A 17901-nucleotide genomic window follows, 5' to 3' on the forward strand; every position below is an offset into this window, starting at 1 on the left:
TATTGAATTCTCTTAATTATTTTTAATAGTTACATCTTATGTTTATCCGGAGGGCTAGCATTATTTCTTGTTCAGAGATCAAGAAACATTCGTTAGAAACCTTGATTGCATGGACACAAATTGAACATTATTTTTATATTTAATTATATATATTTAAAAAATAATAATGCATAAAAGTACTTAATTATATTTATAAATAATGTATAATTCATATTCTTTAAAATAAATATTTAAACCCTTAATTTAAGAATTTATAATTAAGCATTCAATCCTATATAAATTCTTAATTACTAATTTGATTTTCCTTGACTTAACTTATTACTTAAAAAAATATATATATTTTAATTAAAATATGATTTAATTAAAACATATTCCATTCAACGCATTTATTTTATTTTATTTTCTATGTGGGCTTTAATACATTGGGCCTTTTCATATTCAACCCTTTGGTAAGCACTTACGTATGTATGTCTTAAGCCTTTCTCCCCACGTTCCTATATAAGTGCTTCTAAGCCAATCTTTAGGTTTTTACCTCTACATTTTTCTAAGCCGTCGCAGCACCAGCAGCAGCTCAAGATGGGGAGAAGTAAGTTTGTTGTTTATGTATTCCTTTCCTCATCAGAATGAATTTATGTAAATTTGTTTATTATGCATCATCTATCTGTTCAATCTGATCCTGCAATTAGTTGAAGAAACTTGTAATCTAATCGACTGAATCGGAAATGAATTGATTTTAGGGTTCGTTTAGAATTCGTTGTTTTCTCTTGTTCAATTTTTCATTTCTCTTATATATACAGGGCCAGCAAGGTGTTACCGTCAGATCAAGAACAAACCTTACCCTAAGTCAAGGTTTTGTCGTGGTGTGCCAGATCCCAAGATCAGGATCTACGATGTCGGCATGAAGAAGAAAGGTGTGGACGAGTTCCCCTTCTGCGTCCATCTCGTCAGTTGGGAGAAAGAAAACGTCTCCAGTGAAGCACTCGAGGCTGCCCGTATTGCCTGTAACAAGTACATGACTAAGTTTGCAGGAAAGGATGCTTTCCATTTGCGTGTTAGGGTTCACCCCTTCCACGTCCTTCGTATCAACAAGATGTTGTCGTGTGCTGGAGCTGATAGGCTTCAAACTGGTATGCGTGGTGCTTTTGGTAAGCCACAAGGTGTCTGTGCTAGGGTTGCCATTGGTCAAGTCTTGTTGTCTGTTCGTTGCAAGGATTCCAACAGCCATAATGCTCAGGAAGCTCTTCGTCGTGCTAAGTTCAAGTTCCCTGGTCGTCAAAAGATCATTGTCAGCCGAAAGTGGTACGATTTCTTTTCTCTAGAAATCATTAGTTTTTTCAGGGTTTGTTTCTAATCAATCAAACCATTTTGACTATAATCTTTAGGGGTTTTACCAAGTATAACCGAACTGACTATCTGAAGTGGAAATCTGAGAACCGCATTGTTGCAGATGGTGTTAATGCAAAGGTTTGTTGTGTATTTGTGAATTTGATTTGAGATATTTGTTCTGATCGTATTTGAATACTAATGGGTTTGATTTATGTGAACAACAGCTGCTTGGTTGCCATGGAAGACTCTCTGCAAGGAAACCTGGACAGGCATTTATAGATGCAGTCGCATAAGATGAATACAGATGGTTTTGTCTTTGATTCAGAAGCTGAGAAGATGGAAATTGATTTTGTTTTTGATTCAGAACTCTTTATCGACAATTTGTTATGCTTACTTTTGTGTTTCAGCTCTTGACTGTTTGCTTTATCATGGATATTTTAAGTTTCTTTTTATGAATTTTATTAATAGTCTTGGGTTTCAATTTTTTCATTAAATTAGACCTTTTTATCTTGTTAGTTTATCAACGGGTACTATACTACTAGATTTTGATGAAGCCTTATGTATGATTCCAACATCTTAAGTTTATTCTTTTGATATCTTTGAACCAAAAACACTCTGATATTTTTGAAATTAATATTCATTTATATTTTGAGTTATTGAAATATATCTAAAATTCTCAATATCAAACGTTCATTCTATTGTTATCTTTGAACCAAGAACACTATTTTTTTTTTAAAAATTAAACATTTTCATTGTTTTTGGATTTTGAGTTTTAAAGTGTTTTTGAAATATATCTATAACATATGTTGGTTCAAAATATTTATTGGTTTTTTTTATGGCTTTTTATTGGTTATTTGTGAAATTTAAATTAGTTTAAAAATGAAATTTATTGTAGACTAAAAAATGAGATAAAATAGTCTCTTCAAAGGGAAATGACCTACTGATATGCTAGTTAATAACCAACCGTGTGGGGCGCATAAATTAAATAACACTGGTGACTATCTTTTTTAGTGACAATTATACCCTTTTAGTGACAATTATACCCTTGCTAACGCATGACGCAATCGGAATATATATATATATATATTTTTATTTTATTTAATTTTTTTTGTCTCACGATTGCGCGACGCAACTGGGGTTGCGTGACGCAATTGGAGCATTTTCGTCTAAAAACAATTCATAATTAAATTTTTTTGAAAAATAAAAAAATAAAAAATTGCGTCACACAACCTGAGGTTGCGTGACGCAATTGGAGCATTTTCGTCCAAAAATAGCAAAAAGGTTACCAGCATTTTTTTTTAACTCTGCATTTTCCGCATTTAAGACATTTTTTTAATGTCATCCCCTCGAATTTCCCTCTTTAAATTAAATAAAGATTAGTTTTGTAATAATTGACAGTAAACTAAATAAAAGGAAAATTTATTTTTGTTGATGGTTGCGTTGCTACCAGTCTCGTTAGTTTTAATAGGATTAGTTTCTACCATTGCTGCATAGCTCACTCTCAAACCTCTCTCTCTCTCTCTCATTTTGCATGTATCCTTGGCCTTCCTCCATTTGACAGTTAGGGTTGAATCTGATTGTTGGAATCTCTGTTTTCCGTTCTTCTGTTTTCCTGTACTTGACAAACAAAATTATGTTAAATCCTTAATCCTTTATTCTTGAGCTGTTTGTTAGGGTAGTAGGTAGCAGTATCATCCCTATTTCTTCTTCTCATAACTCTTCCTCTGCTGCACCACCTGAAATCAGGAACCAGTAACCCTAGTTACAGCAGATTCAACTCCTAACATCAATAAAATCTCCATAATGTTCCTCATTTCAGCACTCCTTACTTCCGGTGGTCCACGCCGTCCTTGGCATTCACCTCTCGCTCCCCGCTTCCGCAGGTTTCTTTCACTCTCATCCCAGCACTCAACAATTGACTACTCTCTTTCCCACCCCATTTATATGATATGGGGTTCCAACACCGGCCTAGGGAAAACTCTAGTCTCTGCTGGCCTTGCAGCTTCTTCCATTCTCTCTCCCTCCTCCTCCTCCTCCTCCTCTTCTTTCACTCCCACCAACTTCACCTATCTCAAGCCTGTTCAAACTGGATTCCCAGCAGACTCTGATTCCGCCTTCGTTTATCGGAAATTTGCTCATGTTTTTGCTTCTCTAAAGCCCGCATTGACCGTGTCGGCCTCCAATTATGTCTTTAGAACTTCAATTCCAGCTGCCGAAGCGGTTTTAGGGAATGCGATTGGGGTGGAGGGAGAAGAGTGTGTAAACTCATTAAATGGTTTCACGAATTTGGGATGGTACGAGGAACGGATGCTGCACGATCATGCTCATGGTCAGGTAGTTGCTGCTTCGGAGTTGATATGTAAGACCATGTACGGCTGGAGAGAGCCTGTTTCGCCTCATTTGGCTGCGAAGAGAGAAGGTGCAGAGTTAGAGGATTCGGAGCTGTTACAAGTGCTGAAGATGTGTCTGGGAAGTGCTACTGAGTTGAAATGTGAAGGGAAGATGATGACTAAGTTTACTGTAGTTGAAACCGCTGGCGGAGTTGCAAGTCCTGGACCCTCTGGCTCACTTCAATGTGACTTGTACAGGCATGTGAAATCTGATTGTCGAACTAATAGATTTGCAGTTTTACGTTTACGGACACATCCACTATATTTTCATCAATTTCTGAGATTTAATTTAAATCACTCACACTTAAGTGTATCTAGTTTAGCACACACGTTCTTATCAAACATGGTCTCTAAAGCTGCAACCTAAGTGATGCAGCCTCAATTTTCTTATCCTACAGCTTTGTATGCTCACTTTTTCTTTTGTTGGCTGTAAGAACTCTCTAAATCTCTCTTAATGTGGCTACTAATTCAATATGTTACAGGCCCTTTCGACTACCTGCTATTCTCGTTGGAGATGGACGATTAGGTGGAATTTCAGGAACTATTTCGGCTTATGAAAGTTTGAAAATTCGAGGATATGATGTTGTTGCCATTGTTTTGGAAGACCATGGTCTCGTAAATGAAGTTCCATTGTCGTCTTATCTGCATAATAGGTTTGAATCCATCTATTGAATTTGCACTTGTTCAACTGCACTTCGTTATAGAATTCGTGGAGTATGAACTTGCAATAATTAGTTCTGACTTCTGAGTATAACATAAAGCAATATTCATTGCAAAGTTGGTCAATAATTTGCCTTCACTGTAATCTATCTGTATAGTAAAATATGATAAAATACAGAAACAGCATATCTCAGGCTTAAAAGCAGTTTAACAGGTAACAATATTAAAACTATGGAAACCCAAATAATATATTTCTATTTTCTTGGAAAGGCCTGAAGCTTGGTCAAACTAGATCTCCTATAAGTCAAAGCTAAATTTGGGCCTTGTTTGAGAAAGGTAATTTGAATTGAACCCAAATAACCCCTTATCCTATCATCAATCATTTCATCCTGCAAATCATCAACTAAAATACTAAATACCCTTACTTTTATATTTGATAACATTTACAAATATTAAATACAAATCATATTTTGTTATTTAATTCAAATAATCCACTTTTTGATTGAACTAGTTTTCTTTTCCACTTGGTCTCAGGGTTCTCTCTTTTTTTGTTCCCCACTTATATATTGCCCTCTTACAAAGAGTTATTTGTCTTTTATTAACAGGGTGCCCGTACTTGTGCTCCCACCTGTTCCACAAGATATGTCAGATGACCTAGTTGAGTGGTTTGATCAATCTCGAGATATCTTCAATTCTCTCAAGGAGAAAATGATTGAATCATTTCTGCAGAGAAAGAATAGAGTTCAGGAAATGCCAAAGAAAGCGAAAGAGGTCTTCTGGTGGCCTTTTACTCAGCATAAACTTGTACCAGAAGAAAGCGTGACAGTCATAGATTCTCGCTGTGGGGAGCACTTTGCAGTTCACAAGGTCACAGTTTACAGTGCTTGTTAAAGAAATTCCCTGCATTCTGTTGTTACTCAATTTTCAGTAGACATTCCAGAGAATGCCCCATTTGGAAACACTTATTATTTTTGTATTTGTTGTGGATACGTTTTCAAATACAGAGACATTTGCAAACTAAATTTAGTCAGAGACTGATTCAAAAATGATTTTTGTTTCTGTATCTAGAAACAGATTCGGATACAGAAACAAGTGTTTCCACATGGGGAACATTTCCTATCATGCATTTACTGTGAATATTAGATTTATCAGATACTAGAACTGTTGCTTATACTTTCAGGTAATTTGTTTTGTATTTTTTACTTGTATAGATAGGTGAAGGTAATCTTGTTACTCAACAGTTTGATGCTTGCGCTAGTTGGTGGACTCAGGGACCTGATCAGTCTTTACAGGTCATTCTATTTATTAACTATCTAAGAAACTATTATCCCTATATTTCTCAGTCTATTGTACTACAGTGGGTAAATTTGCAAAAGTGTCCTTATGGTCGTATCACTTGCATGGGTTTGCCTATATTTCTTTTAAATATGAATTAGAAAGTTGCAAAAGTTAAAATTGAATTTTTTTTTTCATTTGATATAGAATTTTTCATTGGAAAATCGCCAAAGTTAAAATTAAAAGTGATTTTTGGTGGTTTGGTATAAGATTTTTTCTAGATCATGATCAGATTATAGTGTGATATTTGTTACTTCATTTGGTATTCAATTTATTTTCTTTATCATGATCCAAATTACAATATCATTGTGACTTTTATCAAACATAGCAATGTTGATCATGAATTTTTTTATTTATAGCAAAGGCCCATTATTAGCCATTTACCGTCATGGCAGTGTGTATACTGCTCTTTATGGAACACTGGATTTCTTGTGAAAGGATTGTATTTCTCTTTCTTCCAAAAACAAGCCCTAATTATTAATGCACTACAAGACATTCTGCAGGGTCTTTCTAGTTATATTGATAACAACAGTGTTTCAATAAACCAATGTGGACATTGTTAATTCGATAACAATCATAATACAAATTGTGTTTTTTATTGTTCTGGTTATATCTAATATAATGAGAATAAGAAGTGGTCTTGCTGCAGTCTTAAGATTTAGACATGGTCATTTTGATGAGTAAAAATACATTGGCCATTGACAATTCTGAACATGACATTATACATGACTTTGTAGGAGTTTTTGTTAATTTTAGTTTATGTATTTAGGTGGTTTCAGATTGAACTTGCTAGAGAGGTGGGTTATGCTACTGCAAGATTTGGGCATGTCATGTTTCCTGAGAATGTGTATGAACCAGCTTTAGAATGTGCAGAGCTTTTGCTTGAAGGTGTAGGCAAAGGTCAGTTCATGCCCTTAAACAAGCCATGAATTTTGTGAGATCTCATTATAGGCTTTTATAAGCGTTTCATTCATTGATTTTTCAATCATTGATATCATTATTTGATTAGTTTCAGTTATGGATTCTAAGGGTGATAGTTTTATAATGTTTTGTTCGAGTATATAGTTTATTTGTTTTTTCATTATTTTGGCAGTGTTTGCTTTTTATATAGTGTTTTTGTGTGTGCGTGCCTTGGTTACCGTGGCCATGAAATCGATTTCCAGTTAGAAGTTTGATTGATGTGGGTTCTTTGGGATTATTTCCAAATAATCTACTAAACTGTCACTTATTCAATCACATCATCCAACTCATCAACAAAATACCCTTTACTTTTTATAACATTTCAAATTATTAAATATCAAAGATATTTGGGTCATTTTATCCAAATAGTTCACTTGTATGTCAAACAATATTTTTTCCAAATAATCCAAGATCAAACAAGGCCTAGATTATACATTCAGTTTATTCAAAGGTGGCTGAGAAACCAAGCAAATGTTGGCCTCACTGTTATAAGCCGTTTGATCATGCAATTTTTTTGATATTTGAGCTTTATACAATGGTAAATTATATAATTTATATTGGTTGTGTCCCAAACATTTTATGCAGTGTATGTTCTGTTTTTGGCCATGTTGCGGACATTGCTTCTTGTTTTGAATTTAATCTTATGGAGATTAACTGAGGTGTTTCATTTCAATGCAGGATGGGCATCACGCGTTTTCTATTCAGATAATGGATCTACTGCAATTGAAATTGCACTTAAAATGGCTTTCCGTAAATTTTTGGTTGATCATGGAATTCTTTTGGATATGTCAAGATCTAGCATCGATGAAAATCATATTGAACTAAAGGTGAAGTTCACTGCTTCTTTTACGTAGTTATAAATCACTTTTAAGTTTTAATTCAATTTCCACATATTCATACATATGGAAATATAATGAAAATTGTTGTTTTTCTATAATTTCCATACTCAGTTATCTATAGAAAATGTTTAGAAAATTAAAGTTGTGTCCAATATTCCAGCCCGTGTGATGCTTTTGAATGTAGACTATCTGAGGACAATGATCACTAACAAATTAGTTTCTTAACAATATGGTTATTTTGTTAATTGTTGGTATAAAAAATAATATTAGTTTTATTGAAAAAAGACACCGTTCTAGTACACACCCATTTGTTACATGCTTGAGAAGCCAAGATAAATAGGTGAACTGGAAATAAAAAAAGATCACCAATATTGGCAAGATTGTAAACGTCAATTTTCCAGTAAAATAAGATTGTACAATTGGGGTAATGCTTTGCAAATAAAATGTAGAAATGAAATCCAAAATCCATAATTTGCCAAACCCCATTTTGGGTTGCATGATTATCATGGATGTGTTTCCTTGATCTATTCTGTTTTGAATAGTCAGATCAAAAGATGATGAAGCACGTTGAATATGAAAATTTCATCCTGTATGTTCTGAATAATGTTTCGATTCCAATATCCATAAAAACCCCCCGGTTCCTTTCATGCCAAATAAATGATGAATTAGCTTTTCGTCTGCCTTTGTTTACTGTTTCTCATTAAACTTTTTAGTTTTTGTTTTCATTTTTTCTTTTGTGTAATTTGTTTTGTTTGTTGAGAGGCTTAACAACATCTATAAAATGAACCTTAATAAGTAAATAACTAATTTTTACACCTATAACAGGTACTAGCACTTAAAGGGTCTTACCATGGTGATACATTGGGTGCCATGGAAGCACAAGCACCATCATCATATACGGGCATTCTCCAACAACCATGGTATTTCTTGTCTTCTGAATATTTTCTTTATTTAAATTACTTCATTTTCTTCAAATATTTGATAGATGATGATGACAATATTGCTTGGGCCTTGTTTGACTGGTAAATGAATATCATAGTCCATATGATACCTAAAACAACTACTCAAATTAAAAAGGATAATTCTTATACTAAGTTTACTAGGTAAAAATATTTTGCAGAACTATGAAACCCGTATGACAAGTTATGGAAGGAATAAAGGACTATTTCCCACCATATTTCTCTTCATCGAAGGAATCATAACCATTATTTTCAATTAACTCTGTTGTAATTGTTTTAGGTATTTTCATCTGTCAATTTTGCAGGTATCAAGGGAGAGGTCATTTTGTGGATCCTCCAACAGTATCATTGCAAGCTGGTGTATGGAAGCTCTCTTTGCCGAAAGTGATGCAATATAAAGATGTGAGTGAGGATGACAAAGGTAGGTGAAATTATGTGCATTGTCTCTAATGCTATTTTCATTCCATTGTAATAATAACTGTTTAATTCTTCAGTCTTCAGCTTGCAAGATGAAATTTTCAACAAGAAACGAGACATTTCAAATGTTGCCACCCATTATTTATCCTATATATCAGAGGAGATATTCAGAAATTCTGATTCTAAAGTTTGTTCCCATATTGCAGCATTGATTATAGAACCAGGTAAAAATATAGTATCATGCATTTTTTATGTGATAATCATATATTCAAATTTTGATACATTTGTTTCTGGAACTGAGTTCATTTCCTTCATTAAGCACCTTGATGTTCATTGAATTAAGCTTCAATTTTTAAGTGTTTTAATGCAGTTCTTTATTTTGTTATTAGTTTGTTGGATGTTTGTAAGTTCCATTTGAGTTATGGGCCAAATGATTAACGGTTTAGCTGGGTGGTTATTGTAGGAACATGTGCTATGTATTTGGCTGTTTTGGTATGCATGTTGATCAGGATCTGAAAAATTCTGTTTGCTATGTTTGCCAAAAATCACGTTCATCTAGAAAATAATCTTTTTCGCCATAGATCTAAAAAGTAATCTTATCACGATCAAGAATTTTTTTTATTCCAAATGAAAAGAAAAATTACACTATAATTTTAATTATGATTTAAAAAAATAAGTAACAAAATTTACACTTTCATTTCTAACATTGACGATTTTCGAATAGAATTGTGATTGTGACATATATCATAACAAAATACATGTTTCCAATTTGTGTCTAACCTCCTACTTCAAAAGTTTTCTTCAACAGCTTTTTATGGGAGCTTTTCAGTCACGCACGTGCGTGAAAGTAATGGCTCATTTATGTAGCCCCTAAATGGAATTTCATGCAACTTCTTAGTATTGTGATAGAGGGAAAAGTGTATTAGGTTATGATAAGTGATAGTTAATAATATAGTAGTATAAATAGAACATTAGTAGTTAAGGGTAGTTATGAAATAAAAATTAATGAATTCTCTTGTTAGAGATTTTCTCTCTCATCCCATCCTTATTGTATTCATCCTAATAGTTAGGGTTTTATCTCCCTCCATTAATCTTCACTTCTCGTCTCAGTATAATTTTTGTATCATTTTATCAATTATACTTCTCTATTCAAGATTTATACATAATTCTAGTACAAGTTATAACAGTAGTATCAGAGCGAGCTTTCGCCTATGGAGAATCAGATTGTTGTGGATCGTCCTCAAGTATAGGAAATTGATCAAGTCGAAAGTTCTATTTAGAGAACAACCAAAATTGGAACAGAAAGAATTGAAGAAGAGTTGCGAAGGATTCAGTCGCAAGAATCGGAAAATCCAATTCGGTGAATAAGAAGATTCAGTGAAGATGACGAACAGTTTGCGGGATATAGAAGTGTCGCGCGCCGGCAATAAATTAGCGAAATCGCGAATCTGCGATTTGAAACGCGTCGACTGCGATCCACTGCATTCTTTTTCTTATTTCTTCCAAAGCCTGAGCCGCGACACATTTCTCATTCTCGTCCCCTTTCGAAGGCATGCTACAACAGTACAAATCTCGATTATACTAGAAGTATAACTACAAATTGTGACTAATCTGAGCGAAGAAGAGTTTCGATCATGCTGTGAATATCCATAAGCATTCTGTCACAAAGAAAATCAGTGAAAGCTGCACAAGAACTCAATTCGTCATAAATGGTGGAACTCGAAATGGGAAGCGAGCTAAAAAAGATGTGTTTGAAGCTCCAAGAAAGTGATAAAATATTGGATCGAAATGATAAACGACTCAACCGAATGGAAGAAATGATGACTGCAATGCAAAAAATGATTATGCAGTTAGAGAAAAAGGTTAGGGGCGAAACTCTTAAACAATCCAGGGATGTTTTATAGAAAAAAACATCATAACTATTTTGACGGACTGAAAAACATTCTGAATTTTTTCAATATCAAATTTGGGGGGTAAAGTCTGGTTCCTTAAGTGGCCCAACAAAAAAGTGTTGATGAAGAAAAAGCGGAGACTCAAGAGGAATACTAGACAAAATGCGACAATTGAGGAAAAGAAGAGATGCGGTAATGCAAAATTGTCGGTTATTTCTTTTTAAATACCAAAATTAGTCTTGGGAAATGAGATGTCACTAATGGTGATTAACGAAATGGAAGTGCAATTGACATACGTTGATACATACAATCGTGATGAGTTGACCGAGGCATAACTCAATTCTCTTTGACAATTGATGCATTTGAGAGTCTTGAAGACCGGATCTTGGCCGACGATCCTATTTTTCAACCATGTCTTGATTCAAGGCAAAAAGTGAGATACTTTTTGTGGTTTGAAGAACTACACAGTTTGTGTGGTTTGAAGAACCCCGATGAAGAGTTTTGTAATTGTTCTTAATAGAATTGAGAAATCTTTTGGGACAATTTGTGTGGTTTGAAGAACCACCTGATAGTCTATGGAAACAATTTGGGCACTTTATATGGTTCGAAGAGCCACACTATGTTTGGGAGTTTCAGTTGAACCTTCGTTTACTGTCGTACACGGACGAACGAATTGAAGGAGAATGTAATGATACAAGGGGAAAGGGTATTAGGTTATGATAAGTGGCAATTATTAATATAGTAGTATAAATAAAACATTAGTTGTTAATGGTAGTTATGAAATAAAAATTAGTTGAATTCTCTTGTTAGATATTTTCTCTGTCATCCATATTGTATTCACCCTAACAGTTAGGGTTCTATCTCCTTCCATTAATCTTCACTCCTCATCTCAATATAATTCTTGTATCATACTTCTCTATTCAAGATTCATACCTACGTGAATGAAAGATCCCACTAAATTGAATTGGCAGCTATAACAATTGCTTTCGAACTACAAAAATCAGAAAGTAAACATTCTTATTTTATATACGAGCAATAGTGTACTTGAATTATTTCTGTTTAATTCAGCTTAGAGCAGTTATTATGCTTGGTCTGGAATCTTAGCCTGATTACCATGTTTGTGTAATTGTTACATTTGTCACAACATCTATTTTTGTTAAAACTCTCTAAATAGGGGAATTTTACCATTTGCTTTTTATTGATCCAGTAATCCAAGGTGCTGGTGGAATGCTGATGATTGATCCACTTTTCCAACGGTTACTTGTTAAAGAATGTAAAAGCAGAAAGGTTCCAGTTATTTTTGATGAGGTTTTTACTGGTCTTTGGCGCCTTGGAGTTGAGGTTGATCTTATAATATCTTTTCGTCTCTTGTCAAACTATTTTGGTGTTACATTTTTTTTGTGAAATACTATTGTTCCCATAAAGAATGTTTTTTCTCTTTCCTCAGTCTGCTGCTACACTTTTGGAGTGTCAACCAGATATAGCCTGCTATGCTAAGCTATTGACTGGAGGAATTGTACCATTAGCTGCCACATTGGCCACAGATGCCGTTTTCAATTCTTTTATTGGAGATTCAAAGGTAAATTTGTACAGTTCCTTATCGTCATCAATCAACAGCCTATATATATCCTGGAATTGATGGATTAATGTTAAAATCTGAATGATTACATATTCTGGAAGTCTGAATTATTTCATCTCTTCACTGTGCTATTTTTGTCACAATCATGGTCTCATTGAAAAATCACCAAATTTAAGCTTTAAAGTGATTTTTTCATTTGGTATAAGATTGTTGTATGGATTATCATCCAGATTATAGTGTGATTTTTTGCTTCATCTGGTATAAATAAAAGCTTTAAAGTGATTTTTTCATTGGGTATAAGATTTTTGTATGGATTATCATCCAGATTATAGTGTAATTTTTGCTTCATCTGGTATAAATAATAATTTTTACATCACATCATGATCTAGATTATAATATTGTTTTTGGCTTAATTTGGTATAAATATTGTTTTTTTAGATAATGATCTAGATAATTTTATACATAATGATCATTATGATTGATTTTGACAAGCATAACAAATGAAGATAAAATGTGATACTAGGTATAGATTTTTCTTGATCATAAAATGTGTTAACATAGGCTCATTAGCTGCTATACTTTGTAGGGTGTATTTTGTTACGAATGGAAGGATTTCAAAAGTTCTTTCTCTCCAATAGTTGGAGACAACTATATATAGATAAGAAACCCTAAACCCTAATATGGGTCTTAATGTATATGGGCCTTAATATATACTTAACAAATACTAAGCACCCTAAAATATAAATACTATACAATATTGACCCATTATTCTTAACACTCCCCTTCAAGTTGGGGAGAAGATATTTATCATGCCTAACTTGCTTATAATGGAAACAAAATCTCTACTACTAAGACCCTTAGTTAAGACACCGGCTAATTGATAGCCAGTCTTTACATATGGGGTAAAGAGGAGACCACTATAAATCTTCTCCTTGATAAAGTTTCGGTCAATCTCAATATGCTTGGTTCGATCATGTTGAACCAGATCATGAGCAATAGAGATAGCAGCTTTGTTATCACAAAATAGATTCACAGGATCAGTTGGTGTAAATCCAAGTTCTACAAGAAGAGACTGAGTCCACAAGAGATCACTAACGCCACGAGCCATAACTCTATACTCCGCCTCAGCACTAGACCTTGCTACCACCGTTTTCTTTCTTACTGCGCCAAGTTACCAGGTTACCTCCAACAAAGGCACAATAGCCTGAAGTGGAACGCCTATCATCCAAAGAGCCAGCCCAATTTGAGTCAGTATATCCTTGAACAATTAGGTAACCTTTACCCGATGTTTCCTTCAAGTATCTCAGAATGCGATGGACTGCATCCATATGAGTCTCACGAGGATCATGCATGTATTGACTCACAACATTAACAACATATTCAATGTCAGGCCTAGTATGAGCAAGGTATATAAGTCTCTCAACTAACCGTTTGATATCTATCCTTATCCACCTCGGTATCAACACCTCTGGAAAGCTTATAATTAACTTCAAAAGGTGAGTCCGCAGATTTGCATCCCAATATCAGATAATAGATCAAGGACATACCTCCGTTGGGAGAGAAAGATCCCACGACATGATCTGGCTATCTCAATCCCAAGAAAGTACCGTAACGAACCCAAGTCTTTGACCTCAAACTCAGTCGCCAACCGTTGTTTGATTGAGTTAATCTCATCTTCATCATCACCTGTACAATGATGTCATCGACATACACAATCAATACTAAATTCCATACTCGATCTCATAGAGACATGTAGAATTATGTGGAAAGCCGTATTCGATGGTAATCTTGCCTCCTTGTCTCTTAACAAACATTGTATGGTCTGAGTTGGTCTGCTTGAACCCAAACTTTATCATAGCACTGTGAAATCTCCTAAACCATGTAGTCGGAAAATCATGTAGTGGAACATTCCCGACCAATTCTGCTTTCTGCTTTAATGGGATCATAATAGATATCTAGGCCAGCTAAGAAGTCAATCAGACGGTCTTCTTCTACAATCCTTTGATAGGCCTCTGCATCTTTCGTACATTTTGCTCTGAAGATGAGATAATGATTTAGCTCCGTCCAGTCAACTCATAATAGTACTCCGCTAGTGTCTTGTTACCCTGTACTGTCTCCCGAACTCTCTTTCGAATCTCATAAACCTTCGAACAATTTCTAGAATGGGAGTATGTCTTAATTATCAAGCTCCAAATTTCTTGAGCAGTGACAATAAATAGATAGCTCTTCCAAATATTTGGTTCCATAGAATTAAAGAGCCATGTTTTCACCATGGCATTGTCCGATCCCCAATCATCCAATTTTGGATCATTATCCTTGTGTTTCTTAGACTTTTCATTAATAAAATTTTGCATTCTTTTAGCTTGAAACGAAAGTAAACAAGTTTGCGACCATGCAAGATAATTCGACCCATCTAATTTCACGGGGCTAAGAACGAGTGATGAGTTTAAATAATATCCCTGACTAGCAACACCATTACTATCTTTGGAACTGGGTTGATCTCCTTCAGACATGCAAGATAATCAGAGAGGAAGGAAAAACAGAAAAGAAACCCTAACCCTAATTCTATGGCTCGGATACCATGTTACGAATAAAAAGATTTTAGAAGTTCTTCCTCTCCAATAGTTGGAGACAATTATATAGATAAGAAACCCTAAACTCTAATGTGGGCCTTAATATATACTTAACACATACTAAGCACCCTAAAATATAAATACTAACAATATTGACCTATTAGAATAAACATATGTATATATATACCTTCTTTCTGTAATTATGTAAGGGCTATGTTTAGGAGAAAAAAGAAAACATATCAGTAACTTTTTCAATAGGCTAATTTATATATGATTAATTTGCAATCAATTTGAATGATAGTTCCTATTTCCTAATACAAGGGATCCTCACTGTATATATATGTATGATTACACTGGAATTATACACAGTAGATTGTCTCTCTGAAACCTTCATAAATTGTAACAATGTTAATAAATTATTGAAATGAAATTTTGATTATAGAGGGTGTGAATTTTGCATTTTACTAAAGAAGTTTGTGGGTCATGATCTTTTATGCTTTCAAGGATATATTTTCCCCAATTAAGGAAGTTCATGCATAAATGCGCCTTTATGTTTGAAATGGAAGTGTCCTTGAACTTAACTTGGAGGCACTTCACCTAAATTTGTTATTAACATGATTCTTCTACTCTCATCAGCTAAAGGCCCTCTTACATGGACACTCGTACTCTGCTCATGCAATTGGCTGTACTGCAGCTGCAAAATCCATAAAATGGTTCAAGAACAGGCAGAAAAATTCTAACTTGAGTTCCGATGCAACGACACTTAGAGAGGTATGCATACTTTCAATCTTTTGACATCATTTTGCGGTTCTAAATAAAATTCACTTATTAAAGAGAGCACTTTGGGAGGTATATGAATTGTCATTTACAGCAGTTGCTCCAGAGAAGTGCTCACGGACCAAATGATGACATTTAAAAACTTAAGCTTCATGTTACTACTTCCCTACGTTGAGCCTATATGAAACTACTATTTTGTCAGGATCATCCCATTCAATTTCACCAAAATTAAAATTGAAAGTGACTTTTTTTCGTTTGGTATATGATTTTTCTGGATAATAATCACTATGATTGTCTTCATTTGGTATACTGATTATTTTTATGATCATGTTGCAAATTATAGTGCGACTTTTGGCTTTATTTGGTATATAGATTTTCTTCTAGACTATGATCCTTTTTACTTATAGTTTTGACCAACATAACAAATGTAGATTCTTTTACTATCATAATTCAAATGAAAATAAATAAATAAAATGGGCACACTAAAACAGCCTGTTATTCCAACACTATAGGCGTGCTTCATCTTCGTCCAAAGATATTAGGAAAACGAGAAAAGTTCATTGTTCTTCTTATATATATAATACAGAATGACCCAATTGTACAAATGGTTTTTGTGATGAGAAAACACCTTCAGTTTTCACTTTTGGGATTTAGGTAACATGTACAGTTGTTTATTCCCTGATATTATTTTTGAATGCCATACGAATTTCTCTTGAGCACAGTTCTGGGACGGAAACATTGTTAAGAAGATCTCAAAACTTCAAACAGTTGACAGAGTAGTAGCCTTGGGAACTCTATGTGCTGTTGAACTCCGAGCAGAAGGTTTTAATAGCGGGTAATTTCTTATTTCACTTTTATGTTTTCTTGCCTTAACTCAATTTCTTTCAGCGGATCTTTAGGAAGAAAAAGGAGTAGGCATCCAACGGTTAAACTGATAGTATTATGAATACCAAACCACTGAATTTGTTATCGATCAGTTTATGGCCCCATTTTGGATGAATTTGCTTTTGTATCTGAATCAACAAAAACGTTTGCAAAGTTAGCCAACACAAATTGAGAAAATTGTTTTTGGATCTAGATCTATATACATAAACATATTTTTTTTTTTGTAAAAATAGGGACCTATGAGTTCAATAAGATATAACTTATAAGTCAGGAGTGTAGATAGTACAGTTTGAAAGAAAATGCTTCAATAATAATCAAACTTACATACTTAGATGGGTGAGATCATACACGTACTAACTTGCACTCCTTTTCTCGATTGAAATGATTTTAATACTTTCCCTCCAAAAAAAAATAGACTTCTCTTCTGATGGCATCAGCAATTTCCCAGTAATAACTTTCTCGATGATTTGTGGTGCCTAAGAGGCAAACAAGAATATTCTAAGGTTTACATTCTTTTTTTACTTTATTTTGTTAAAATTCATGAATATATAACACATGTTTCTTCTATTTCATAAGTTAATTGGTCAAAATGTTATGTCATGAAACTTAACAGTTTCCTTGATTTTATTTAAAACATTATGAAGTTTGTTCTTTGCAGCTACGGATCGCTATATACAACCTCCCTTATTCAGAAACTTCGCCAAGATGGAATTTACATGAGGCCTCTAGGCAATGTCATATATTTATTATGTGGGCCTTGCACATCCCCTTTGATCTGTCAAAACATTTTGGAGAAAGTTTTCACAAGGCTTGATGAGATCGGTGAATCCCATTGATTGACATATTTTGACATTAAACATCTCTTCACATTTTGTTTAGGCAAAGTTAGCTTATTTACTACTTTGGATCATTGTTTCTTTCATCGGTTCAAAATGATGCTGTTAAATTCTTTCTTTCTTATCATTCATGTGATATCATAATTTTTGTTTAATTTGCTGGTCAGTAAAGTGAAAAGAGAAAGAAAGGTAACTCTTGTATATGAGGCTTTCGGTTAAGTAGCTTACTATACCCATCTTTCAAATTCATTAACTAGCCAGTCCAAACAAAAGGTTTTGAAGAAAAATAAACGTGGTTACAGATGGAATTTCATAGTATTATCACAATTTAAAAAATAATTCTAAATCATTGGGTAAGATGTTTTAGGTTCTTGAAATAATGTTTTTATAATGTATTGTATGAGAAATATGTGAATGAGTAGTGTTAGGTATCTTGTCTTCAAATGAAAAAAAATTGTATAAAAATGCAATGT

At 33.9% G+C, this 17901-nt stretch overlaps 2 protein-coding genes across 2 annotated transcripts; both read left to right on the top strand.

Moving 5' to 3' along the window:
- The first annotated feature begins 492 nt into the window (after positions 1 to 492).
- Positions 493 to 1807, top strand: LOC124916490 (60S ribosomal protein L10-like). The gene is made up of 4 exons (XM_047457212.1): positions 493 to 586; positions 798 to 1299; positions 1383 to 1464; positions 1551 to 1807. Exons 1-4 carry the CDS (start codon positions 577 to 579, stop codon positions 1617 to 1619), a joined length of 663 nt encoding a protein of 220 aa, XP_047313168.1. The 5' UTR covers positions 493 to 576; the 3' UTR covers positions 1620 to 1807.
- Positions 1808 to 2985: 1178 nt separating this feature from the next.
- On the top strand, positions 2986 to 17585 carry LOC124914449 (bifunctional dethiobiotin synthetase/7,8-diamino-pelargonic acid aminotransferase, mitochondrial). The gene is made up of 14 exons (XM_047455001.1): positions 2986 to 3914; positions 4199 to 4369; positions 4982 to 5243; positions 5588 to 5668; positions 6491 to 6611; positions 7350 to 7498; positions 8336 to 8430; positions 8775 to 8890; positions 8964 to 9110; positions 11986 to 12119; positions 12226 to 12357; positions 15567 to 15701; positions 16430 to 16542; positions 17251 to 17585. The coding sequence occupies exons 1-14, from the start codon at positions 3130 to 3132 to the stop codon at positions 17426 to 17428; spliced, it is 2619 nt and encodes an 872-aa protein (XP_047310957.1). The 5' UTR covers positions 2986 to 3129; the 3' UTR covers positions 17429 to 17585.
- Positions 17586 to 17901: the final 316 nt, after the last annotated feature.

The sequence above is a fragment of the Impatiens glandulifera genome, chromosome 9 (genome assembly GCF_907164915.1).
Source record: "Impatiens glandulifera chromosome 9, dImpGla2.1, whole genome shotgun sequence".
NCBI lineage: Eukaryota > Viridiplantae > Streptophyta > Magnoliopsida > Ericales > Balsaminaceae > Impatiens > Impatiens glandulifera.

Bases quoted from the DNA above. Each gene is read 5' to 3' on its own strand.
- LOC124916490 (XM_047457212.1), top strand. The intron at 1,300-1,382 runs GTACGATTTCTT...TATAATCTTTAG, and splicing joins ATCATTGTCAGCCGAAAGTG to GGGTTTTACCAAGTATAACC. The intron at 1,465-1,550 runs GTTTGTTGTGTA...TGTGAACAACAG, and splicing joins CAGATGGTGTTAATGCAAAG to CTGCTTGGTTGCCATGGAAG.
- LOC124914449 (XM_047455001.1), top strand. From the start codon at position 3,130: ATGTTCCTCATTTCAGCACTCCTTACTTCCGGTGGTCCACGCCGTCCT. The intron at 4,370-4,981 runs GTTTGAATCCAT...TTTTATTAACAG, and splicing joins TCGTCTTATCTGCATAATAG to GGTGCCCGTACTTGTGCTCC. The intron at 9,111-11,985 runs GTAAAAATATAG...TTATTGATCCAG, and splicing joins AGCATTGATTATAGAACCAG to TAATCCAAGGTGCTGGTGGA.